At 42.1% G+C, this 27280-nt stretch overlaps 1 protein-coding gene across 1 annotated transcript in view; it reads right to left on the reverse strand.

Moving 5' to 3' along the window:
- Window positions 1–27280, reverse strand: part of LOC124621815 (ankyrin repeat and death domain-containing protein 1A-like) — a 434679-nt gene that overhangs the window by 99525 nt on the left and 307874 nt on the right. Inside the window, exons 9-10 of the mRNA XM_047147254.1 lie at window positions 26057–26155; window positions 14873–14971 (exon numbers count right to left, since the gene is read on the reverse strand). Of these exons, the coding sequence (XP_047003210.1) occupies window positions 14873–14971; window positions 26057–26155 (198 nt within the window). The remainder of the gene's footprint in view (window positions 1–14872; window positions 14972–26056; window positions 26156–27280) is intronic.

Raw genomic sequence — 27280 nt, forward strand, 5'->3', positions numbered from 1 at the left:
GAAAACGTGGTCAGTTCGCGGTGGGAGGGCAGTTGGATAGGGGAAAGGAGATAAAGGCATTAAATAAGCAGAAAGAGGTGTGTGTGTGTGGGAGAAAGACATGAAGTGCCTGAAACCGCTAAAGAAATAAAATTTCTTTTGTGCAACTGGTAGCTGATTTGTTTTTCGAGAACAAAAATTAGAAAGGATGCTGGCTCAGATGGAGACCAGCCTCAGCTCTTCCTATAAAATGAAGATATAAAAAACTAAACTAAAACTCTTAGCAGTAAGGAGGCAAACCAACGTTGCTCCGTGCTCACTAAACAGTGAGGCTGAAGACTATCGACTTCTTCGCGCGCCTAGCAATTAAAATTACATCAGGATGAAGATCTAACACGGACGTTGCAAACCGAATCCATCAGGCAAAGGCTGCTTGTAACATGAGAATAAACCTTATTACATCCATTGGAATAAACAAATATTTTAAGAAAGAAGTTGTAATGTCTGTGCTGTGTTGCTGTACAGAAGTAAAACAGGGACAATCGGAGAAGCCAAAAAAATGAAGATGTGCTTACACCGTGGAGGAAGAGAATCTGTGTCTTCTCCAGGAGCTTATCGAACATTGAAGCAATACGAAGAACAGCCATCTGCTAAAACATGATGGTGTAGTTAAAAGTATGGCTGAATGGACAACTGATCGAAGAAAGAACATAAGAGGTAGACCGAGGATGGAATATGTCTATCGGATCACGAAGGACAGCAGAGGAGGGTCAAAGACAGAAAAGTTTGCGTAACTGAAGGGAACCAACCTGATGATCGATGAGCTATTTGAAAGGACCTAGGAATTACTGATGAAGGCCTAGAACGGGCGTTGGAAATGTTTCTCTCCTTCTTTGCTTGGTTAGCAAACCTAAACATATTAACTTGAACGAAGTCTGAGAATGTCGGCCGCGCGACTGCTACGGTCGCAGGTTCGAATCCTGCCTCGGGCATGGATGTGTGTGATGTCCTTAGGTTAGTTAGGTTCAAGCAGTTCTTAAGGTCTAGTACTGATGACCGCAAATGTTACGTCCCATAGTGCTCAGAGCCATTTGAACTATATTTTTCAGACTGTCAAGAGAGCACACCCACACAACTTGATATAGTGGTGTGCAAACAAGGAAGTGTACCGAGTGTACCATAATTTCCACTGAATCTTGGACGAAGCTTTGTACACAGCTGTCTAGGAAATGCATAGTTTGAAGCACAAATTACGAGGAAATCCTTGGAGCCACAGTGTCTTCAGTTCCACGAATATTTTTAAAACGCATTCATCCCACACCATCAAAAGAACAGCAGCGGCTTCGCCGGTAGTGTGGGCGCGCACCGCCGGAGAGCGCTGGCGTCGCGCCGGCGCCAGCGCGGCTATTGTATCGGCAGCGAGTTTGGCCGTGTTTGCCCTCCTCGTTAGCGCTGCACGCCCACGCGCTGCCAGCCGTTGTATTTTTAACGTGCGCGCCGTTCCATCTGCCCACAACGGGCGCAGCGCCCGCGTGGGGGAGGGTTTTGACACACGCGCAGCCTGTGCTAAAGGGCGCCACCGCTCGAGGGAGAAAGTGTAAAGCGCTCGCTGCTTGTTTGTGGCCCACGGGCTGCGGTTGCAGGGCTTCGCTGAGCTCCGGGAGAAGTGACGTCACGTCAGAGCTAGGAAGGCAACCGCTTGCTGTAGTACCAGGCGACGTTGAAAACTCTGGTAAAATATATCTTTTATGACTCTTCTCAAACTAATATCGGCTATACATGGTCCAAGGCTAACAGACCACATTATGTGGGAAGACTTGTTTTAGAGACAAATTATTCGCTGAGACTTTCCTTCAATGCGAAGTGCCCTTCATTATTCGCAGGCCCCAGGACGACGAGATTTCACCGAAGAGTGATTTTCAACATGAAAACCTCATTGAGTGTCTCCACGTGCAGAAAGATATTTTAGAATTGAATGAGGATCTGTAATTTTACTCGATCTACTCGCCTTCCATACAGAGAGGCTTGGGTTGTAGGCTACACACAAGGCACACACACGTCGCACAATGCCGATGCCCTGTCACCTCTCAGAGGCAAAAGCAATACATAAGGATGCCTAGTGTCGGCAAACATTTTATATGGAACAACAGTTACTGATCATTCCTGACGTTTCACTCCTAGACATCTGACGCAAAGAGTTTGAAACTCTCTACGTACTAGGATTCTCAAACTGGTCTTCCATTAATACGTTTGCTACTGATTTCGGTGTGGTGCTACAGAAGAATGCTGGAGATTAGATGGGTAGATCACATAATTAATGAGGATGTATTGAATAGAATTGGGGAGGAGTTTTTGGCACAACTTGACTCGAAGAAGGGATCGGTTGATAGGACATGTTCTAAAAATAGTTCAAATGCCTCTGAGCACTATGGAACTTAACATCTTAGGTCATCAGTCCCCTAGAACTTAGAGCTACTTAAACCTAACTAACCTAAGGACATCACAAACATCCATGCCCGAGGCAGGATTCGAACCTGCGACCGTAGCAGTCCCGCGGTTCCGGACTGTAGCACCTAGAACCGCACGGCCACCGCGGCCGACAGGACATGTTCTGAAGCGTCAAGCATCGCCAATTTAGTATTGCAGGGCAGCGTGGAGGGTAAATGTCGTAGAGGGAGACCAAGAAATGAATACACTAAGCAGATTCATAAGGATGTAGGTTGCAGTAAGTACTGAGAGGTGAAGAAGCTTGCACAGGATAGAGTAGCATGGAGAGCTGCATCAAACCAGTCTCAGGACTGAAGACAACAACAACAACAACTCATTTCGGATGTCGTAGTAGCGGAATTCTTACTGAGCCGTGTGCGGTTCGCGGTCATGCCGTTTATTACTCGTCATATTGTTTTTGTGGTTCTGTCGCCTCGTTTTTTCTTTTAATTCGATTTACTGGCGGCACTAGGTTGCTGGTTTTCTTGCCCGTGAGTGGCAGCAGCAGCGCTTATCAAAAAAAAATGGTTCAAATGGCTGAGCACTATGGGACTCAACTGCTGAGGTCATTAGTCCCCTAGAACTTAGAACTAGTTAAACCTAACTAACCTAAGGACATCACAAACATCCATGCCCGAGGCAGGATTCGAACCTGCGACCGTAGCGGTCTTGCGGTTCCAGACTGCAGCGCCTTTAACCGCACGGAGCGCTTATCGATAAGTGCTCTGTCATACCATCTCTGGAGCGCCCGCTAGTATTCCCGGGTCATGTTCTGTCGAGAGCTCAGTCCGGACGCAGCGGCTGTGAAGTCAGGGACGGACCAGCAGTGGAGTCAGGGACAGAGCGCAAGTGAGGTGCGGACAGCCAGTGCTCGCCGACCGCTGGCGACACACATGAACTGTCGGACGAAAGAAGACTGGAGTGCGACGAACGTTGGTTGGTCGTTCGGTTGGTCTTCTCATCGGCCGACGTGTATTTGGACTTTTGACCGTTTCTGGGCCTCGTCAGTTGGTCATCTTGCTGGACGTTGGTCGGTTCCTTCCTTGTGCAGAGATATCGTGGCCAATGCGCAAGAGTTACCTCTGCGTGGATGGGTCTGAGCCAAGGTGCCCGAGTCGCTGTGTGTCCGAATTCCGAACGGACGTCGAGTTAAGTCGGGTCGGAGCTGCAGTCAGCTTCGGACAGCCAAGACTCGCCCCACCGTTGCCGATACACGTAACTTGAGTGGGAACGACCTGGGTTGGTCGTTCGGTCGGTCGCCTCATCGGACGACGCGTATTTGGTCGCCAACCGCTTGTGGAAACACTCTGTGTGTCGAACTGATTCGTCCTTGTTGTTCCACAGTGATTGATTTTACGATTGGTCTAGTTCTTGTGCAAGTGTGTTTACGTGGAACCGTGTGTAGCTTCTGTGATTTCCACTGAGGAGATGATTGCTGTCTGCGTACTGGAGTAGCCAGTCGGTCGGTTGAAATAGAGCAGCGAGTGTGTCGGGCGGAAGGGAATTGATTAGGCTGTTGGATGGTTCTTGAGCCGTCCCTAGGTCGTGTTGCCACCTGATTCTTTAGTGTTAGCTTGGCTGCCTGTCTCATCTAAACTGTGGTTAGAGTTTCCTCCCCAGGCCGACCCTTGTAACACTTCTGCGCATCACTGTTTGTTGTATGTGACTGTCATTTTATTTAGTCGCAGGTACTGTGCCAGGCCTTCAGCCCTGTATTAATTTTTCTGTTCTATGTTTAGTGTATGGACTTCAACCGAACCCCATGTCAAGTATTTTAAGATCAGGCCTTCAGCCACGTTTTATTTAAAATTCGTTTTGCTCTGCATTTAGCCCAGCAGCCGCGTTTGTTTCAGAATCTGTGGCTTTAATATGTAAATCCTTGTCTGTAAAGTTTTTCTTTAATTATCTTGAAGTCTTGAAACGGCCTTCAACCGTGTTCCGTAAATGTTTATCTTAAGGTTGTCTTTCATTATTTTTGAATAATTGTTTGGGCTTTCAGCCGACAAGATACTTCAAATTTTCTTAACTTATTTTTTCTGTTGTACTGTGTAAAAGCTTTTATTGTGCTATCAGCCGAAGAATTAATTTGAATTTTCCTTAATATAGCCTTTAGCCGAAATTTGGTAAATGCTTGTCCTTTAAAGAATTTCCTTAGCTGATCTCAAATATTATTTCGCCCATTAGCCGATGAGATATGGCAATTTTACTTGAGTAAGGCCTTCAGCCATTTCTCGAATTCCTGATGTTTTAGAAGCAATCATGTAAACTTGTTTTGAAAAAGTTAATTGGGCCCTCAGCCGTGAATTGATCTGTGTTGTTTTAAAGAGAAAACTGTGCATTGGTTTGAGGAATAATGTTGTGTGCTCTTGTATAACTAACAGTAATTGATCTTGGCCCCTTTCCACAACCTGATCCGCTCTGTCATGGGAATCCAGATTACACTTACTGCTTCCTTGTAGTTTATTACGTTTGAGCTCTGAATGAATGTTAGAATCCTGACGTTTAAGAGAAAGTTAACAGGTTGTTACAAACAATTTGTTAACTACAGAATTACAGCATTATGAGGTGCAAAGAATGAACATTGCTAGTGAAAATGACAGGACATCAGGAAAAAATGGTCATGTGAATCTCAACCCGCACTGTTCATAAGTGATAGCTGAAGACATACTGATGTACCTAGTCAAGCAGACTAATTATTTCTATATTTTATAAAGCTTTCGATTCTGAGTTTCACTTGTATCACGATGCTTCAGCATACCCACATTCCAAGACTGTCTTTTAAAGCATTTACTATGTATTACGTACTTCCACATACGTCTCGCGAAATGACGATGGCGAGAAAATCAAACAAATTATGTGTATGTTCGTATGGGGACTTACCGGCAGTTGCTCTTCCCATGCATCACTCGTACATGGTTTAGAGAAGTGTAATATAGTGTATATTAGAGAAGTAAGGATGCACTTCATTTATTTACTTCTTTCTGGCTACCTACAACAATATGAGTACGAGATTCCGTCCATGTCCATTAACTATTTGAGTTTTGCCTGTAAACTCAAGCTAATTTATTAATTTCTGAAAACATAGTACGTGCTGAGTTAATGTGATACAAATGTGTCGAATCACAAAGGAAAGACGTAGGTTAATGTGCTGGCGCAAGAAGTCGATGTGGTAGATTCCTGGATTTAGAAATCTTTCGGCAAGTAATACTTCTACTGGCGAGAAGTACCGCGAATTAGCTACGGAAGATTACTCTCATGGACATTTAATAGGCAGTTTAGTCGTAGACCGTACAACAGAGCATATTTTAATTTTTAATTGTACGGTTCATAAAGAAATATACAGCAACTTTTATAAAGTCCATTGTGTCCGCCATCAGCAAATGCAGATGAAGTTGATATAAGGGTCGATGAAAAAGTTTCCGTTCGGAGGTCGTACAGACCAGAATCGTTTTGCCAATCAGGCAAAATCGCCGTGAACACTGAGGCAACCATTCCAGCAACGCGCTCAGTTGAAGATACCCGTGTCCTACTGCTTGAAGAAGTCCATAACTGCCTGCTCCACGTACTCGTCCGACAGGGATCGTGGACGCTTCAAGCACTTCTTTAAGGGACCGAAGGCGCGATAATCGCATGCGGAAAGACTATAGGACGGGTGGTTGAGTGTCTCGCCCTTGACCGTAATGGCTGAGGTTCGTCTCCCAGATCGACGTACTACTCAAGTCTAATTGGGACAAATAAGGAATTGGTGACCGATACACTTCCTTCATTCGCCTATGGATATGTGGCGGTTTTGTTTATCGGCAGCCAAGAAACGAATAATAGCACCTTAGTCCTATTTGGACGCATTTGGTTAAAACGTAGGCATAGTTCACGTTTCCGCATCTACCGCATGTACGTCGGAACGACATGATTATCACACTAGTCCCTTGCCTACATCTCGGTGCTTATGTATTATACGCCCAACAGTTGGCACTTGGCGCGGTGCCTGATGGGGGCGACTGTATATGGGGAAAGCCTTTATTGTCGCTATCAGCAGCGAGCGCGCCAAGTGTCAACTTCGTTTACGGATACAGTACTCACATCAGAGCCGTGCTAAGTTGCATATATCTACACTGCAGCAACTCTCTCAGACGGAAACTCTTTCGTCGCCCCATACAGAAACATAAGTAAAGAATGAGGTCTACATTAATGGATAAAAGAGAGAAATATTAGACTTTCAGGGTGGCATATTATGCTTATAAACTGATAACCAGAATAATATAAATTGTAAAGGTACTTAACAAAGAATGGTTTAAGGGAACGAAATGTTATCACAGGAGAAATTTCGACTTCTGGTTCAGCCATGAGAAGAGTTGTAAAGGAGAATGGCGGTATCTTCCGACCATTTGCGAACGACGAGAAAGCATTCAGTAGCTGAAACGTACCAATAATAATTCTGGAGGTTTCAGCTGCTCTTCGTACCATCGGTAGTTTAATATAACTTGGTAAGTAAGTAATGAGGAAGATTTTTGTTATGTTCTAATGTTCTGTGTAGCAAAAGTAGTTGTAGAATTGTTTCATAGAATCAGGGCATGGAAGTGTTCTGCACATTGACACGTAATGGTGTGATGGAGACAGTGCAGATACAAAGGCGTGGGTGCAGGGGGCACGGCTATGGCTGCAATTCAAAAGCTAACAGTTCCTGCTGCCAGCAACAGATTAAGCACTGTTTGTAGTTCCATAGATGGAATCAAATAACTGTAAGAAGCAGAGTACCGCCAGATCCTTCTCAAAGAAAAAAAAAATCACGACTCATTGTTCCTAACATAGCCGATAACGACTGAAAGGTACTGTATTCTCCTAGCTTCAGATTCGTTTGGTATTCTCAAAAGACTTGTGTTCACAATCACAGTGCTAAGTGAACTAGCGACTGTGGTCAGTACATATTTCAATTTTTTTATCGTGTAAATTACAACGTTGTCAAACGTCTTAGAATTTGCTGCTATTACAGGTCTTAAATTAACTGCGTGACACGCGTACTTAAGTTTGGAGCCTGATGTTTTTCAAATAATGTATTTCCCAGAAGTGTGATTTCTTGGAAGCTGTTGCTACAGTTATTTTATAAAGCAATTATTATTTTATCAAAACTGGGCTTATATGCAACGGGTAGTGTTCTGCAATCCTTGTTCCTAGAAAGCACACTTAAATTTCAATCATTTTAATGCTACACAAGTGTGCAAAACGAAGACGAAAGTAAGTTTCGCACGACGTTTCACTGTCAAGTAAGGTAACCCGTTGCAACTTGGGCCAACTGCCCTGTATTGATTGCCTAACAATCTGATTTGAAATTTTGTTTTACGTCCACCTCTTTACCGATATTTACGAATAGCAGCAAGCAGAAATCACATTATTTCTATCTGTGAACTTTTGTCAGCAGCAAGCTGAAATAACACGACCTCTTCTTTAAACTTCTGTATGAACGATATAATAAATTCATTCCATTGAAATATCTCGTACAGCTGAGACATACCCTTCTTCGCGCAGGTTTAGGCTGCATGTTTTCGTTAGCGCTCTCTGAACTGCAGTGGTTTCCTGAGATATTAAGTAGGCGATTAAAACGCCCTACAGTCCTTCTTTCACAATCGAAGCAAAAACTTAGCAATTCGAAAATATACTCTCAAATTTCGGTGAGGAGTCTGCATCAGTTTCACCGATTTCAATGTCACCTACGCAGCAGGCAAAACATGAATAAGGATGTGTGTAAGAACAACACGAAACTAGTTTTTTTCGTCCTCTACGTCACGCTGACCACTTCAGATAGAAGCCAACGAAAAACTGTACGTAATATCTGTTTAAAACATAAGCCAAGAGCTATACAACAGTTGCGCTTGGGGACCCTTCTTTTTGCTCTTAAATAGGATTTCCGCTCTTGAATAGGGTTATTAAACTTCCCTCGCATTTCTCTCGGAGCTACCAACAGTTATTACTTACTCCACTTACCACCGCGTACAGCGTCGACCTGGTGCTCTACTCATCGGGTTGCAAGAAAAATCCTGGCCAAGAAAAGGAGGTGGATGATCCGTGCTCGACTGTCTCACATAAATTTCGTACTTTTTCGTCTTTCTAGAGACGGAATAGCGCAGCCGAGATCCAGACTTTATATCCTCCTTGGGATAAATTAACACTAAACAGTATTATTCATTCACAGAATTTATTTTTCAGATTAAAAGGCATTTTAAGATTTTGTAAATGAATTATTTGATGGAGATTTTAGTGAAATGGAGCTCTCTGATGATGGTGATGATGATGTTGATGATATCTATACAGATCCAGATTACCATGTTAACAATAAACTACTAAATCTGGCCAATAGAAACTCGCCCTTCTTCCAGAAGCTTACGTCGACGCTCCATCAGCGACCGTCTCATGCAATGTGTGGCCACTAGTTTCTTAGACTGAGTCCGTTTCTCCTTCAGCTTCGTGAACATCTTCTTCCTAATTATATGTTACTTCTTCTTAATATTCAGAGTTTGTCTAATCTTCAACATTCTTCTGTAGCACCACAATTCAAAAAGTTCTACTCCTGTTTTAGAAACGAGGTTAAACGACACAACAAGCTGCTTTTTAAATTATTCTTTGCTGTGCGATTGGTCTTGGTCAAAGACAACTACTCGAGAACTGTTGTACAAATGTCATCAATATAGAAAAAGAAATCAACTTATACTAGAACTTTCAAAAATGCTCTTCACCTGAAATTTCTTTGTATTTGCTTTTGTGCTGGAAAATGGTGCCGGCCGCTGTGACCGAGCGGTTCTAGGCACTTCAGTCCGGAACCACGCGGCTGCTATGGTGGCAGGTTCGAAGCCTGCCTCGGGTATGGATGTCTGTGATGTCCTTAGGTTAGTTAGGTTTAAGTAGTTCTAAGTCTAGAGGACTGATGACCTCAAATGTAAAGTCCCGTAGTGCTTAGAGCCATTTCAAGTTTTTTTTTTTTTTTTTGGAAAATGGTCTGACCTAAACCGGTCGCACATTAAAGAATAAATTGAGCAACATCATACAATATTATGTATTTCATCCATGTTTTACACAAGGCTAAACTCCAGACAAACACCTTCAGCAAACAAATTTATATGCTGTGATAGATAATGAAGTCTGGCAGCAGCAATCAAATCGTTCTGAAAGATATATTTTTTATTTCTACTTCTACTATTATGACTTGTTTTGTTGCACAAATACGAGCAAAACTTGCTTAGTTATTACTTCCTTCAGAATTGCTGATTTATTTCACCCACTTTTCATTACATTTGTTTTAATCGTATTGATGCCCACCTTATAATATCGTTTCAAGACGTTATCCATCCCGTTCAGCTGCTCTTCCAAGTCCTTCACTGTTTCTGACAGAATTAAATTGTCATCATCAACCCTAAAGTTTTTCTGACTCTCCCGGAATTTTAATATGCATTTATAATTTCTTCTTGGTTATACTGCTTGCACAGTGTACAAATTCAAAAACATTTGGGATTGGGCGCAACCTTGTCTCACTCCCTCCACAACTGTTTTCCTTTTACGTTCCTTGACTTCTACAAATGCAGTCTGGTTGCTGCTGTAGCCGCTGTCAGTTATGGAACACAGCTGTACCTACAGAGGGCGCCACACGTGAGGCAGTCCAAGCGTAGCACCTGGTAGTTAGGAGCAGTCGCCACATACGTTGGCGCACGTAACAGTAACCTCATTATCCTTCCGCCATGAGACCTACAAATAGTCGGCTCTATCCGCCGATAGTTATGTCTGCCACCACAGAGGATACTGACTACTAGGGACTACTTTCTTCATGCGGCAAAATAGTTTGCTAATGAAGATTCTTCCGCTGTTCGTGAGCAAACGCAGGCGCACAGATTCACTCTGCTAATAGTCGCACTTGTGGCAGATCATTAGTTGCCTAGCAGTTATCAGTGGCACAGTTACATTTCATCAGCTATCAACGAGTGATATTGCCACAGTAAGTGTGGCTGCCTTTTTGGATCTATCTGCTGCCTATGACACTGTCTGGCGAGAAGGACTCCTTTTAAAATTTGTGAGTGTTATCCCATGTCGTAAACTCACGGCCTTACTCAACAATATGCTAAGCAATAGGTACTTTCAGATCTACTCAGATAATGATAGGAGCAGAATGTTTAAACTAAATGACGGCTTACCTCAAGGGTCTGTTCTGGCTCCCCTCCTTTTCAATTTGTATACACACGACTTACCAGAAACATCTTCAAGGAAATTCATATATGCTGATGATATTTGTCTGGTGACTCAGTGCTCCAACTTTGCTGATGCTGAAACTATTCTATCCACTGATCTGGAAGCCTTAGACAAATATTTCAAGAAATGGTGCCTCCACCTAAATCCTCAGAAAACAGTTATATCTGCATTCCACCTACGTAACAGACAGTCAAATTACAAACCAGAAGTTGTATTCAGAGACCAAGTGTTGCCATACTGTAGTACACCAAAGTACCTGGGATTAACACTAGATAGAACTCTGTCTTTCAAGCAGCATTTATCAAATGTGGCTGCTAAAGTTAAAACTAGAAATAATATTCTTCAGAAGCTTGTTGGTACATCATGGGGAGCCAATACTAACGTCCTGAGATCTACAGCATTAGCTCTGTCATATTCTGTTGCTGAATATTGCTGCCCAACCTGGATCAACAGTGTTCACACTAAGAAGATAGACGTGCAACTCAATCAGGCAATGCGATTAATCACAGGATGTATTCGGAGCACAAACACGCTGTGGCTGCCGGTTCTAAGCAATATCCCACCTCCAGCCCTAAGAAGATCAGAAGCTCTCCTAAAGACGTGGAAAAACATTCAGCAGAACCCCCAGCTCCCCATCCATCAAGATATTGTACAAGGAACACACCAACGCTTGAAATCGAGGAAACCACCATGGCGTACAGCACTCGACCTTGAAGGATCTGCTTTCAACATTAACAGTTCATGGAAACTCCAGTGGGATCAGTCTTCAGTAGCCAATAAACATCTAGTCGAGGACCCTTCCAAGCAGACGCAAGGATTTGATCTTCCAAGGCGTCAGTGGAGGATCATTAACCGCATTCGAACTGGACAAGGCAGATGTGGCTATCTACTGCACAAATGGGGATGGGTTGGCTCTGCAAATTGTGACTGTGGTGCCCCCTCACAGACGATTCATCACATTGTTGCTGACTGCCCTCATCGTACTTTCAGAGGAACTTTAATGGACATTCATCGTACATCGGATGAAGCAGTCAAGTGGATTGAAGAACTAGACATAGAGCTGTAAAATTGTACGAACTTGTGATTGTACATTTTAGTCCTGAAAATATTGTATATAAATGTAAATCAATGTACACATCATACGATAAATAAATAAATAATAAATAACGAGTGATCATCGCACAGTTAACGCCGAGTGTCGAAGTGTTTATCATTATTCGAGACAGAACTATAAATTGTCTCCAAAAGCAGACCATATTTAACAATTGCAGATTAGTAGTCAACGTTCACTGAGCTAGGTTTGACAAGTGTGCAGTACTCTTTGTTCAATGTCACGTCTTACCGTCAAACTGAAGATCAGTGTTTATATACCTATTATTTTAATAAATGATTTTTCATTACTAATGAGGGCGTTTTCAATCTTATTTGCTTTTAGTTTATATTGCGCCACGATGAATCTAGTTGCAAGCATGTAGCACGCCATCTAAATAGAGCAGTTACTGGTCTGTGGTAAGACGTTCGCTTCCTGCTACCTTCATGTGGGATGCAAACTTAATTGATAAATACAACAGTTTCTGTACAAAATTCTGTACAGCCTTACGCTCCATGTATTTTACCCTTGCTGTTTTCAGAATTTCGAAGCAAGCATGTTCACTAACTGGTACACTGTTAAAAACCTTCTCTACATCAACAATTCCTACAAATTTAGATTTTCCTTCCCTCAACCTGTCTTCTATGATAAGTCATAGGAACAATATTGCCTCGCGTGTTACCCCATTTCTCTAGAACTCAAACTGATGCATCTCGAGGTCATTTCTACCCCTTCTTCCCATTCTACTACAAATAATTCGATGGTTAATCTATTTAATGGTACCCTGTTTCACTGTCTACTATACGGTCCAGTCAGTCTGTCTTCTTGAACATACCTGGAATAAAAAAGGAATTTTGTTGATACACATCTAATACTCTTCCTTAATTACTGATCTGACCGCTGTTGCAACTCACGACTTAACACCAGAAGCCTGTGAGGTGTACGCGTATGGGTCACTGCGCTGCTCTCGTTTTTGATGTTCACAGGACTTCTTCATCTACTAACTGTACGCTGCGGTTTGATCAGAAATTAGCTGACACTTCATTAAGCGCGGTCGTACAACAGATGTGAACGTTGCTAGAGATCACGCTCCGAACACTGTACTGAATTCGTTTCTTTTAGGGATTCCGTAAAAGATCTCATTAGCCTTACAACATGATTCATTGAAAGCAGCTCATCAATCTAAACCCGTTTAATGTGCACGTTGCAGAGGAGAGCTGACGGCGGTTCTGTTTCACAGGAATACAACGCAACATGGAACACAGTTTTAACAGCCGCTGGGAAATACCAGGCGGACAGTATGTTCTTAACAAGGAATTTGTGACAGCCTAACCACTACCTACGGCTGTTGCACATTTTCTGTCAGAGGAGGTTTCAGTTTCTACTCTTCCGTACTCTGTTAGACAATGTGCGAACGGACCGTAGAGGAAGAAAGTGATAATATGTGAGGTATATTGTGGATTGCTGGATATTTGCGCTCTGGAACATGCCGTACTGTGTACTCGTTTTTTGTCACATAGATTAACTATTACATAATTTACATATGTTTTTCGTAGTTCGTAAATGTTTAGGAGATTATCTCAGGCATTTTCGAAGATTTTGAATAATTTATTAGTAAACTTTGTATATTTATTAAAACTGAGTCAGTTATAAATGTGTAGGATCACATCCGTGAGGTTGTCATTGCTTCTAGGAATGAAAGAGAATTTAGGTTATCTGGTAAATAAGTAGACAGAGTATCTAGGAGAGATTGCACAAAATAAAAGGGTAGAATTTCCCGACTCCTTGACTACACGGAGCGGAAAAAGTAAACGCATCCGAAGTTGACCTTTGTGGATGCACTAGCACATAGGTCATGGGTAAAACCGGAAATCGTTCACAATTTTACATCCTCGGCTAACAAGCTGTACTTACCTCTCTATCCGACTCGGCGCTTCAAAGTACTGAAGTTGCTCGCACTTGAATTTAGACTCCTTTCGCGCTGGGAAGATCTGCACGAACAGCTAGATCGACTGTCGTCCGCCTGAATGGATGGTCTGAACAATAGTTTGCCTATATTTCGACCAGCACTTGTTAAATAGTGAGAGCAGCCAGAAGAAACAGGTTCTTGGTAAATATAATTTTCACAAAGATCATCAGAATCCTTAAAAACCCCAAAAACATGATTGCTTCTCGCTGCTCCTCATGTTCTCGGCAGGATTGTTTACGACAATCTGGTTTCAGACAGCAAGTTGTTTGTCGGGTTCGTCCCAGTTGGGAAATTTCTGTATTGTAATACTGTTAACGACACATCTAAGGGATACTAGTATCATAAATAATCACTGAAACTCGAGAAATCTACGATGGCCGACCCCTACTTCGTAAGGCCATGATGTGATAGAGAGAAACGCCGACCTCCTCATCTATGCTTCTTGATTCTTGGAATAAGTTATCATATGCGCTTCCCAGATCCGCCCATCAATTGAGTTACGTACATACTAGATATATTCTCGGAAACCTGTAGGAAGAGAAGCTTACCATCTAAAATCTGGTTGATCGTCACGTGGATGATGAAACAGAAGATCCTTGTGTTGTTCTCAATACATCAAGAAATGAATGATAATTTGCGTCATACAGTAAGTGAGAAGAATAACTAAACTTTCAGGAAGTTTCATACCAGCGCACATTCCGCTGCAGAGTGAAAATTTCATTCTGCAATTATTCCCCGGGCTGTGGTTAAGCCAGGTGTCCCCAATATGCTTTCTTCCAGGAGTTTCGCAGGAGAACATCTGTGAAACTTCCAGGTAGGTTAAAACTGTGTGCCCTGTTAAGACTCGAACTCGAGGGCTTTGCTTTTCGCGGGCAATTGCTCTATCATCTGAGCTGCCGAAGCAAAGGTCCTGAGTTAGACTCTCCGTCCGGCACACAGTACTAATCTCTCAGGAAGCTTCAATAACTTCGTGAGGCCCATTCCAAATGGCAAATTTTGTACAAGTCGCCAACGCGGATCCTGTCTGGTGGAGATGAAGAATGAACACATGTGCGAAGAAATGTGTGGTGCGTGCTGAGAGCCAAAGTCGGAGATAACCGCCACGCCACGCCACATACCTGCTCTCGTTGGTCGATGTTGGCGCCTGCGGCCAGCAGCAGCTTGCAGATCTCCGTGTAGCCCTGCTCGGCGGCGATGTGGATTGACGACTGCAGTCTCTGCCAGAGGAACAAGCAACATTAGTAGCCTGCTGTATCACATTGCCACACAGAAGACCCAAATAATGCAAGGAAAACATTACGGTAAGCCAAAGAACAGTATCGAAAGAAAATCTTAACAGAACAGCGAGAAGTGAATGAAAATATTTTTGCTATACCAGCATTTGCACCAGTTTTATGGGGGCTACGCCTTTCGAGCTGAAGTCCACTATTTGGGTCGACCGAAACGTCCGATCCCACCCGTCGGCGTGTGAAAGTGGCGTGTTTGTAGGTGTCGTTTTGATGCAATCGGTGGTGCTCTCTGGTGGTGTGTTAGGTGATGTTTTTGGTTTAGTTTGCGAGTGTGGCGTCGTGTGTGAATTTTGGTAAATTGCTTTTTTTATGTCTTTGGTAGGTGTGGATATGAATGACAGGGTCAACAGTTTTCGGTTGTCGGCTATGATGGGGGACAGTGCGTTGTCTCTAATAAAATTTCTTCAACTATTCGGATTTTTGGATGAAGTCGTGAAGTGTTCAGTATGTAGTGAAGAAATGAGGCTTACTTAAGGTTCCGGCGTCTCGGACCAGGGACGGTTGTATGTGGAGATGTCGTAAGGATAACAGGTCAAGGGAAGTGTTCGATCCCAATGTGTGGCTGTGAATGTTGGTATTGGTATCGGGAGATGTTTTTGAGCTATATAGGTCAAGGGAAGTGTTAGGTCCTAATTTATGGGATCGGGAGCTGCTGTTGAGCTATATAGGTCAAGCGAAGTGTCCGATTCCCGATGACATTGTGTTTACTGGAAATTTGGGAGTTTTGTGATGTCGGTTTTTTTTCATCGTTTTGCGTGGTTTTGTATGGGGGTGGGTGTCTAAATTTGTTTATATTTAGTTTGTCCCCAAAAAAACCCTATTTCCCGCGCTTGTCCCGTTAGTGTCATTAGGCTTTTTGTGGAATGTGTGTGTGTTTGTTTTTCGATGTATTTCCGTTAAAAATGGTTCAAATGGCTCTGAGCACTATGGGACTTAACTGCTAAGGTCATCAGTCCCCTAGAACTTAGAACTACTTAAACCTAACTAAACTAAGGACATCACACAAATCCATGCCCGAGGCAGGATTCGAACCTGCGACCGTAGCGGTCACGCGGTTCCAGACTGTAGCGCCTAGAACCGCACGGCCACCCCGGCAGGCGTATTTCTGTCCTCATAATGTGTACGTAACGACTTTATATGGGCCATGTTGGAATCGTGGTTTATGGTCGTTTCCGCCGTATTTGTGACGTCATGGGTCAAAGCAGACGGGCGGGATCGGACGCTTCCGTATTTCCCACAATTTAAAGTGCACTTCAATCAAACTAGGTTTACACAGACATGGTGAAAATCATTCAATATCACAGATAAACAACTACTTTTTAATCTCTAAAATTCATTTAGAAATTCGACATAGTCTTGTTTCAAATCGATACTCATTGTCCAAGAAGTTTTCAGTGAGTAGACTGCAATGTTCTAGTACCATTTTGGAAGGTCTTCCGTACCACCACGTACAATTTTCATAACCCTTACATTGCTGTCAGATCATTTACCTGCCGTAAATTTCTCGGTAGGAAGGAATGGCATTAGGTAAAGTAGACACTGTAGATGTTCCTGCTATATTGCTCAGTTCAGAAAGCGACACAGAAAGGATGGAATCTCCTATGGCATGAGTGGAATTGCTGCACCCTCGACGTCATCGTTAATGGAGTAATGGGTCGTGTCGCTCATAAATTACTGCCTGCAAAATACGTTGTACATGTGATGCCGATCACTGTGAACCAGTGGCGGCTGCTGTGGAAGAGCACAAGTGCATTTAAACTCCCTTACTTTCGACACCTTGTGGATTTATTTTTCTTTGAATGATATTAAACGTAACATAGATGCTGCAATCTGAAACATGTGGCATGTAAATCTACCGCACTAGTGCTCCCCTAGATTCCGTGAACCTTCAGTTGCGCACGTTGTATGTAGCTTTTGAGAATGAGCAACTCGCGTGACGTAATTGCCTAATGTGCCAAATACATACAGATATAATGATCGACGTGCTTGGTTCACAATGTACACAGCTAGCTTTTGCTACTCAGACAACCAGAAGTTCATGTTGGTGCCACCAGGTGGCACACATTGAGGCAGACTTTTATCCCCATTCGCTCGGCGTAAATCCTGCTACATGATAGCACACTCTTCAGGTATGCTAATTCATTTACTATATACTGTAGTAAAATTGGATCGGACGTCCGTATATGTTACAGTTGTACTGACAGTAAATCTACTTTGTGAGTTTCTGAATGAGTTATAGTATATTAAGTTACGATATTTATCATGCAGTAATCCATTTAAGGTGCTTACAATCATAAGGGCTTGAAGCACATCACCGTCGACTGTGAAATTATAGCATTTATTCAGCTTCTGAAATCTGTTGACCTTACTGTGAGGCAGGTTTATCCGTACTGGCCCACACTGTATATACGAAAATTCACGAAAAGCTGTATCAATGGTTTCTCTGATATTCACTTAAATGTGGGGTCGATGGCAGTGTGCTTTACGCTCTTATGGACCTTAGCGTCTCATTTGCATTCTAGTCAGGTGGCCATGTTGGTAAACATTACTACTTGAGTTTAATCATTTTCACAAATGGCATTTTTCGTTTGGAGTTGGTTGTTTACTGTGCGGGAATCGCCCTCCGTGTGCAGTGTAGACATGAACTATGTTGAATCTGTTGTAGATGCTAACTGAAAAGTAAATCTATGAGGATGGGCCGTGAGTGGCGCTTGAGTAGCTCAGTAGGTAGAACAGTTGCCCATGAAAGGCGAAAGTTCTAAGTTCGAGTCCCAGTCTTACATAGAGCTATAATCTGCAAGGAAATTTCATGTCAGCGGACACACCGCTGCAGAGGGAAAATATCATTCAGGGAACAGTAAAGTTAGTTAGCAGAAAAGTTAGCTGCAAAGGAACCAGGGCATCAAAGAACAAATCCTTGATTGAGAGAATGACGAAATGAAATAAGCATGATTACAACCGAACATTTAAGGAGGAAGTGTGCTGTTAGCACAAGTTGTTATGTGAGTGCAGCGTAAGAAAATCTTATTTTCAGCCCGGACGTAAATTCGTGAAGTGCTGCACCTGTTAGGGATTTTGTACAGTTGTCCGAATAGATTGGAACTGCACAAATACTTCCACTTACACAAAAATGCGAGTGGAGAGTAGCGAAAACTTACACGTTATTTTGTTATTGCTTTTATTATCTTTATTTATGTTGTTATTACTATTATTATTATTGATATTTGCTCTAGTCGTATAAACTTGTTGATAAGCATGTTATACAGCAGATGCTGTTAACTTCAGCCGGCCGGTGTGGCCGTTCGGTTCTAGGCGCTGCAGTCTGGAACCGCGTGACCACTACGGTCGCAGGTTCGAATACTGCCTCGGGCATGGATGTGTGTGATGCCCTTAGGTTAGTTAGGTTTAAGTAGTTCTAAGTTCTAGGGGACTGATGACCACAGATGTTAAGTCCCATAGTGCTCAGAGCCATTTGAACCATTTGTTAACTTCATACTCTCAAATTTATCTGAATCTATAAAAATTTGTGAACAAATATGTGAACACCTAGAATGTATTCTCACGAGCCGCCACTACTGTGAACCAACGGTAACTAATTATGTAACACAGTGTGTGCCACACATTTCCATCAACGAATCGGATTGGGACTCACGTGTAGAACACGGCAAGTGTCATAACCCGATTTCCCGGAAACTTCACTCAGTTGAAGATGGGTCAAAATAAGCGAAGGCGTGTCTCGGCTTTTCTGTAGATTTTCGACTGTTTCTGAGAAAACGACGATCGAAGTTTCCGAGGTACTTTATGTGCCATTTAGAGAATACATTCTTCAGAGCAACTGCTGGCGCGGTAGTTAGTATCGCAGAAAAACTTTTCCACCCCGATTTGGAAATCCGATAATTACTTTTATTTCTGTTTTTCATTTATCTACCAATGTTCATAGAAGATTACTACATGGATATTTTCTAGTGCATATTAAAATAATGTTGTCCACATTCGTTAACTACCTGTATGTCTGCTGAATGAATTTTAAAAAATAAATAAAAACAATAAATGAATGATAAAATTATTTGAAATTGTTTATGGTGAAATTCCTGTAGTGTATCTTCATTCAGTCTCAGACGCAAGCGTGTTTTCGGTAAAGTGGTTGGTTACGCGTTGTTCGCCGCAAAATTACTGCCGACGACTGAAATCTTCAGCAGTGTTAATGATGTTTCTTTCCCGAGTGTGCGGCGCGGGGTAGCCTAGCGGTTTAGGGCGCTTTGCCACGGTTCGCGCGGCTGCCCCCGTCGGAGGTTCGAGTCCTCCCTCTGGCATGGTGTGTGTGTGTGTGTGTGTGTGTGTTGTCCTTAGAGTAAGTTAGTATAAGCTAGACTGAGTAGTGTGTAAGTTTAGGGACCGATGACCTCAGCAGTTTGGTCCCAAAGACCTTACCACAAATTTCCAAATTTCCAGTTTCCCGAGTGAGATTCATACGAATAAATCTCACTGTGGCATACGCGCCTTCTCGTAATGCTTGTGGTGTTGGAAATTTCTGTTTCGAATGTTTCTACAATCGGTGTCATCCAAAAAAATGCACGAAATCTTCCTGAAGAATATGCATAGGAACAAAAGACAAGAATTTATACAAAAATGAAATATAAAAATATGAGAATTTAAAAAATTGTAACACCTGAATAATAAAATAAATAAGAACAATAAACAGGTTTGGAACACGGGGCGCTGAAGTGTCAAGCCGATGCGCAAGCTACCAGCACTTCTGCTGTACAATTTATCCCTTAAATGGCGCATTAAGTACCTCGAAAACTTTGACGGTCGTTTTCTCAGAAACGGTCGAATGTCTACAGACAAGCAGAGACATTATTGGCTCATTTTAACTCCTCTTCCAGTGAGCGAAGCTGCTGGGAAATCGGGTTATGACCCTTGCCGTGTACTCCTCGTCAGCCACTTACAGCAGCAGCCGACCTCACTGCAGTGTAGGGTTTCCCCTGCACGCCCACATTTATGTGACCATACTGCCAAATTACTGCTACGGTGCAGTGCCACGTTGCCAAAATTGCTTCAGATGCCTACCCTGCCACGATATTATTGCAGTTGCCCTCCCGCGGCCGTTGTCAGAAACCTGCCGTGACTTTACAGTATAAGTAGGTGCTGACTAAGGAAACTACATCGTACTGTGAACAATTTCAAGACAATTGTGCAAATATTATCAAGAGATTCAGAATGTGCCTGTAAAGTATCAGCATAAAAACTCACAATAAGCCAATCCAAGCACCCACATTCCCAGGTGCAGTAATATTGTGGTCGACCAATACGGAGTGGCCAAGATAAACGAGATCCCGTGATATTGATGACTGAAGCTGTCAGTGTCTTATTTCTTAACGCTAGGGCGGCACTCGGCGCTCGAACGGGGTCACGTGATGGCAGGTGCAGTCGAGTGGTGATGTAGTGATCAGAGCTGTGTTGTCTGTAGTCACTTTCAAGCTTCTTGTGAATACAGTTGTGCAGAACGTGTTTTTCAATCGAACAAAACGTGTTTATTGTCGAATGTTTTTAAGGATGTAAATTGCTTAAAACCTTGAATGAAAATTCACGATAAAATACCCAGAAACAGCTGCTCCTGGTTCAAATGGCTCTGAGCACTATGGGACTTAACTGCTGTGGTCATCAGTCCCCTAGAACTTAGAACTACTTAAACCTAACTAACCTAAGGGCATCACACACATCCATGCCCGAGGCAGTATTCGAACCTGCGACCGTAGCGGTCACGCGGTTCCAGACTGCAGCGCCTAGACCGCACGGCCACTCCGGCCGGCAACTGCTCCTGAAAAAAGTGTTGTACAGAAATTGTTCTCTAAATTTAGAGGAACTTGTTTAGTCGCTAACGCCAAACGTACCTGTGTAAAGAAAGTTTGCCCGCCGAAAATATTGAACGTGTTCAAAAGACTAAGGTAAGATGTCCATCCACCTAACTAAACATCAAACGAACGTGATGCTAGAACATGTTGAAGTATTTTATGTGCGAGCATACAAAATAAGTCATGCAAGCATTACAACCTACGGATTACGCACAACGACCTCACTATTGCGAATGACTACTGACGCATGTCGCTGATAGTTACGTGGATCCTAATCTTCAAGTCAACTTAGACGAAGGATGGTTTCATTTCAGCGAATTTGTGAATTGTCAGAACACACGCTATTGGTCAACAGACTATCTCAGGGAACGCTTTGAGGTACATCTACGTAATCTGAAAGTAGGTGTTCGGTTTGCAGTTTCAGGCCGACGAATTGTAGGGCCCATTTTCTTTAATAACACCGTAAACTCTGAAATGCATGCAATGGAACTGTTGCAACAATTCATGACGCAGCTAACGGACGAAGAACGGGAGTATGCATTTTCCAGCAGTATGGCGCTATGGTGCATACTTCAGGGGTTTTCGGTGTCATACGTGCATGAAGCTTTCAGAGAAGAATGTACAGTTTCCGTAGGTTTATCGCCTTCCAGATCGCCCCATCTGTCTACTTGTGATTTTTGCTTCTGCGGTAATCTAAAGGTTTAAGTCTACAGTAACAACACGGATGCAGTTTAAGAGTTGAAATCACACCAAGGAAAGCAAGCATCCATTATATTTTCCAGAGCAGTGCCTGCCACGAGAATGAAAACAGTGAGTAATACCATCAAATTAATCTTACAATCTTAATATTCTTTCCGCATACAGTGCTCACTTTTTTGTCTCTGTATTTGCCACACATGTACGACCCCCACAATGCTCCAAACTAAATTGTATTATCTGATGATGAATCGCTAGGCGATTCGAAACCGGTCATGAGTAAATAGAATATTGAAGAAAATACGGCGATTAGTTGCAATAATTGCTGAAACCTTTAACAAGATAGTCGCAGTTTCCAAATCCGGAATTGATTCTAGGCGCTACAGTCTGGAACCGCGCGACCGCTACGGTCACAGGTTCGAATCCTGCCTCGGGCATGGATGTGTGTGATGTCCTTACGTTAGTTAGGTTTAAGTAGTTCTAAGGTCTAGGGGATTGATGGCCTTAGAAGTTAACTCCCATAGTGCTGCGAGCCATTTGAACCATTTGAACCGGAATTGATTAAAGTTTGATCAGTACATTGTTTTTCTTAACAATAATTTCCTACTCTATATTCTGTATTTACAATAAACGAATGAGTTGCCTGTATGTTGTTTGTAAGACATGAGTCCTCTTTTGTTTTGGCAGCGCTTTATCTGTACAGACCTGTGTTTGTAAATATCTACTTAAGCACATACCTGAGTTCTAATTATTAGTATCGAAAATCCTTAAGTTTCCTCATTGCCAAAACCACTTCTCAGGACCTTGTCCTAATGGAATTTGTTTTGCTTCTGTATGTCAAGCCCGTAATTACCTATTCTTAAGTTCCAGTTGGTCCATATCAGATGTAGGGTATCCATATTCTCCAACTATTAAACCTCTGCATGGTAATCACCAAAATATACCGCTTCCAATTTCAGTACATTCTTGCCCTATCCAGCGCGGCAGAATGAAACTGAGTGGTGGTGTACGCCCATCGAATTCGTACCAACCATTTGAGTGTAGTTTCATTTCTAACGTGAAGTGGTGGACGCATTTTTTATCCTTAGGTATGCAACTGCGAAATTTATTTTCTTTTTAAAACAGTGCGAACATTCACGTAGTTAATTCCTTACTTAAAATATATTGTGCCTAAGCTTCTGATGTTCCTACGATATCCAGCGTTCTATATATCTTTAATTAACGACAGATATTGGCCATACTCCCACTTTGTCAGTGCTTTCAGCTGTAGTTGTCGTTCAGGGATGTCTTCCACATCTCTTGTCTTGAAAGGAAATACACCCACTTTTTAACTCATTTGCCTCTTTGCTAACTGTTCAGCTGTTAGAAATGAAGGAGCAGCTTGTTACTTACAAACTTTCATGAGCTTCGGTTCATTTCTTTGGCAAAAATAGTACAAATCAAAGAATTTTGTGACGGCATGGTATATTACTTGATGAATTTGAACGGGACATACAAACCGCGACTATCCAAACTACCCGGACGAACGAAACTTGTTTCGTAGCATGCTGAAACTTGACTTACGTCAGTGCTAAAAAGGCACCAGCTTAACAAAAACTCAACTTGTGTCAGCGCAATTTTTGTGCTAGACAGAGGCAGTTTACGATTTTACCGTCTCTGTTGCCTCAGCCATTTGCTACTTTTGGACGCGGTGTGAATGGAACAACAAGAATTCCGGTGTAAAGAAATAGCACTGTGCTGTTTTTTCACATCCTCTTCTTCGAAAATAGCTGCTGAAAATGATGAGCAGAAATCTAAATGACATGATTGGTTTTTAATGCTTGCGGAGATGTGTAAAGGGAAATACTGAAGGAATTGGCGGTAGCGCTACCAACAGAAACAGCAACGTTTAGCTTCATCACGCAATTTTGACACTACAGCTACTAGGTCGCTTGCGTTGGCAGAAATGAAGAGAAAAAAAAAAGGGATGTCGACGTGAAGTGTTCCGGATAAATCCGATGTGACAAAACCGAACGACGGAACTGCTAGCATAAGGGCCAGAGACGGATCAACGCATTATTGACTTGCTCAGTTAACGAAGCTCTAACTCTTGAATAAATAACCCAGTTTTTTAAAATTTTAGTCATTTGTTTGTCTTTATTTATGTATCACGTCTTCCGATTTCCGTCCCACTCGGATAATTCTTTGGTGGTGCCTTTGTTTTTATTTTGGTTTGTGTGTGTGTGTGTGTGTGTGTGTGTGTGTGTGTGTATCAAAAGCTTCGGCTCAGGACGTGAGTCAGCAGGAATAATATGATGACGATGATGATGATGATGATGATGCTATGTTACTCAGTGAAAAACGAACAATCCATCTAATTGCATGCCTGATAGTCTTTCAAAAAGCATATTCGCTCGGAACACAAGTAATGTGTCTTTCTATTAATCACCGCTGCTATCTACTGATGACCGCTGCGTCACGGCTCTGACGCTTCCAGACTGTCTTCTCAAAGTCAACCTCCGGATAGGGGAATACATTGTCTTATCTGCTTGTACCTCTATCGTGGAGACGGTACTTTTCCCGAACGTAAGTTCCTATTCAAAATCATATCGTCTCAGTTCCGAGTACAAGACGTCATAAAAGTAATTGTAATTTAAAAACACTCTGCACCTGATGCTAGTAATTACCTAGGACTTTTAACTGCGCGGTACTCTCCAATGTGTTATCACACAAACAAAACGTATATCCAAGAAATCAATCCGGCGGCTACAGTGAAATCTATAATAAAATTTCCAGAATCACTAAACAGCAAAATTTCCAGAATCATTGAATATGTATGCTGGACTAAAACGAGAATTCTATTCTTTAATTCTCGCAGTAATCATTTTATGAAAGTTGGAGAGGGATATTGGCGGTTTAAAGTTTTCATTCGGTCAGTGGGAATGGGCAGCATGTCTCATTCGTTCAGGGTGAGCCCCACAGATGACACTTTTTTTTCCCCCACCAGCGCAGCTGACGACGTGCCCTTTGGAGCACTGTGCTTTCCTGCCGACAGACCGATTCGCTATATACACTTCCAGTGAGTCTAAGGAAGTAGTATCAAATTATATTCGATCTTTTTCATACTCATTATACAGACTTGTATTGATATTATAACAGTCTGCAAAAATCTCAGTTCAATGTCTTTAGTACATGTGGAGATATAAAATTTTACCTAAAAACCAAAATACCTCTTGTGATGCTGCAAAAACTGACCTAGGGATTGTAATGTGTTCCTTTATAATATGATTTGAAACTATAACTAAACAGATTCATTTCATAGAAATTATTATTCTAGACTTTTCTTTACTTTCGTTACGATAGCTTGATGACGTAATAGTAACGTTTTCAAACATTATTTAATTTTGTTTTGCTGTGAGACTGTTTTCGAGAGAGTGAGAGGGTGCATGGAGGTCATTCGTAAAATGTGAATGTTTTATTTTGTTAAAAATTATTGTGCAATCAGGAATCATGTAACATATGTCAAGTGTACATGATTTTGCATAAAAGCAGCCAGAAGAAAAGCTAAGGTTTAAAATCAATTGGTCCTTCATCCCTGGGGATGATTTGTATTTTTTTTTTTATCCAAACGAAATTTGCTTTCGAACGCTCAGAATTTCTATTATGAATTTCTGTCTCCAATTCTCTCGGAACGTTTGGAAGAGCATTTCTTTTTAAGAAAACTACAGAACAACGTGATGTAGGACGTAAAAATCACTCGGGTCGGACTGGTAAGGCTCCAGCTGCTTTCGTGTGGAAATTTTGTAGTTAAAACCGCAATTAACTTGTACCATCAAGAGTTTTGACAGTAAATACGGACGTTTTAGCCGTTTACAACTTCTTTTGATGGCAATAAAACCTAATCAATTGAACTTTAAATATTTTCGCGCAAGTTGTTTAGAATCCCGCACGCCCGAAATTTTGTGAACTTTACAGATCTTACCTCGTAGTTTGAGTTAGGGGACCTTTGGTTGATAGTCATTGAGTTGAATTTTCTTCAACGCTGCTGTTTTAGGTTTAACTAGTACCTACGAACGCAGAGTTAAGAGGGCAGGCGCAAGAAGCCTACTGAGGTAGATGAAATGAGCTGTCAGAGGTGACGAAGGGCGAAACCACCTGGCTACATCTAGTATGCTTTCACTTCGCAGAATATATTCGTGACATGAAAATGTGAGCACTTAACTGTAAGGAACTGGTGATAATTTCATTATTGCACCGCACTGATTACCATAGGAGCTAAAAATGAAAGCGTCAAGTTGTAAGAAATATTACATACTGACATTAAATTTTCATTTATGAGTATACAATAGGTATGAAGGATGCTATTAAATCGCACCACTAGAGACAATTTCTTAATCATTTTAAGATTCGGGTAATTATTTCCTACGTTTTGCTGTTGACGTAGTGCATCGGTGAAACTGAGACTTGAATGCATCATACTCACCACGTTAAGCGCGTTAAGATCTGCACCCTTGCTGACGAGAAGTTCGACGGTTTCCAGTTTGTTGGCTTGACACGCCATGTGCAGCGGCGTATTGCCATTCTGAAATTCACAGTTCCATCAAAATAAACATGTAAGCGCACACACACAATAATATATTAAAGGAAATTAAAAAAAACACAATTGCCAAACCTCCCTATATGAACTGTCGCGTTTCAGGTCTTCCGAAAGAGAGGCTGGATGGCTTTACTAATTTTGCATCCTTCAATTTTATAAATATTAGTATTGAATTTTACTGATCAGTGATTATTCAAGAAATATTGTGGCAAACATTGTTCAATATAGACAGATGTAGTTATGAATCCATGAAGAGATAGGGTCACTTTGTAACGACGCTGTTAAATAGTATGTTATTTATAGCAGCCGTAACAGGTAACAGCACGACAAAAGTAAGTTTTTTTTCAGTATTAGGTGCCTGGATGGAATAGTACCACCAACCACCTCCACCAACATCAGTTTCATCGAGGTTTTGTGGTGATACTGGCGCTACTATCACCTTTTGCATATAACTGCTTTAAGCCGTGAAAATGTCGGGTTCTACAAGATGTGGCTGAATAATGTGAAATCTGACATTATTGCTGTGCCATTATTTCCTGTCTTATTGAAAAATTGCGAAACGCACATCACACTGCACGCAGTAATGGAAGGAAAAGCGCAATCTCTAGAGTAGAGTTATAGATCCATTCTATTCTGCGCTGGTCCATATTCCTTGAGAGTGCAAGAATTCAGGAGTATAATTTATGTTAGGCTCAAGGTTCTGGTAGGCAGTTTCAAAGAAATTACAATAACAGAACACTTCTACCGAATTTATTTGTAGCGAAGACGAGATCAGAAGAGAAACAGCTTTACCAACAAAAGACTGGGAGCCACAGGAAGGTAGTATTTGCGTTTCAGACACACCTTCCATTGGTGCGTTGATTGCCACATATTTCATGGTCGAAAACGACAGTTCGCAGTACGATAAGCAAGAGGAGACGTTCTTGACAGCATTCAACCTTACTCTAAGGATATCTTGAGGCTGCAATCCTATTGACGGTGATCTGACCCCTCTGGAGTGTGGTGCGACTGCAAATTTTGCTCTGCTGCACAGCATGGAATCACTAGGAACGGTTAACAACCATTCGAATCTGGTGCAACATTAAGATGTGGTTGATTAAAACAGGGAAA

This window comes from Schistocerca americana, chromosome 7 (genome assembly GCF_021461395.2).
Source record: "Schistocerca americana isolate TAMUIC-IGC-003095 chromosome 7, iqSchAmer2.1, whole genome shotgun sequence".
NCBI lineage: Eukaryota > Metazoa > Arthropoda > Insecta > Orthoptera > Acrididae > Schistocerca > Schistocerca americana.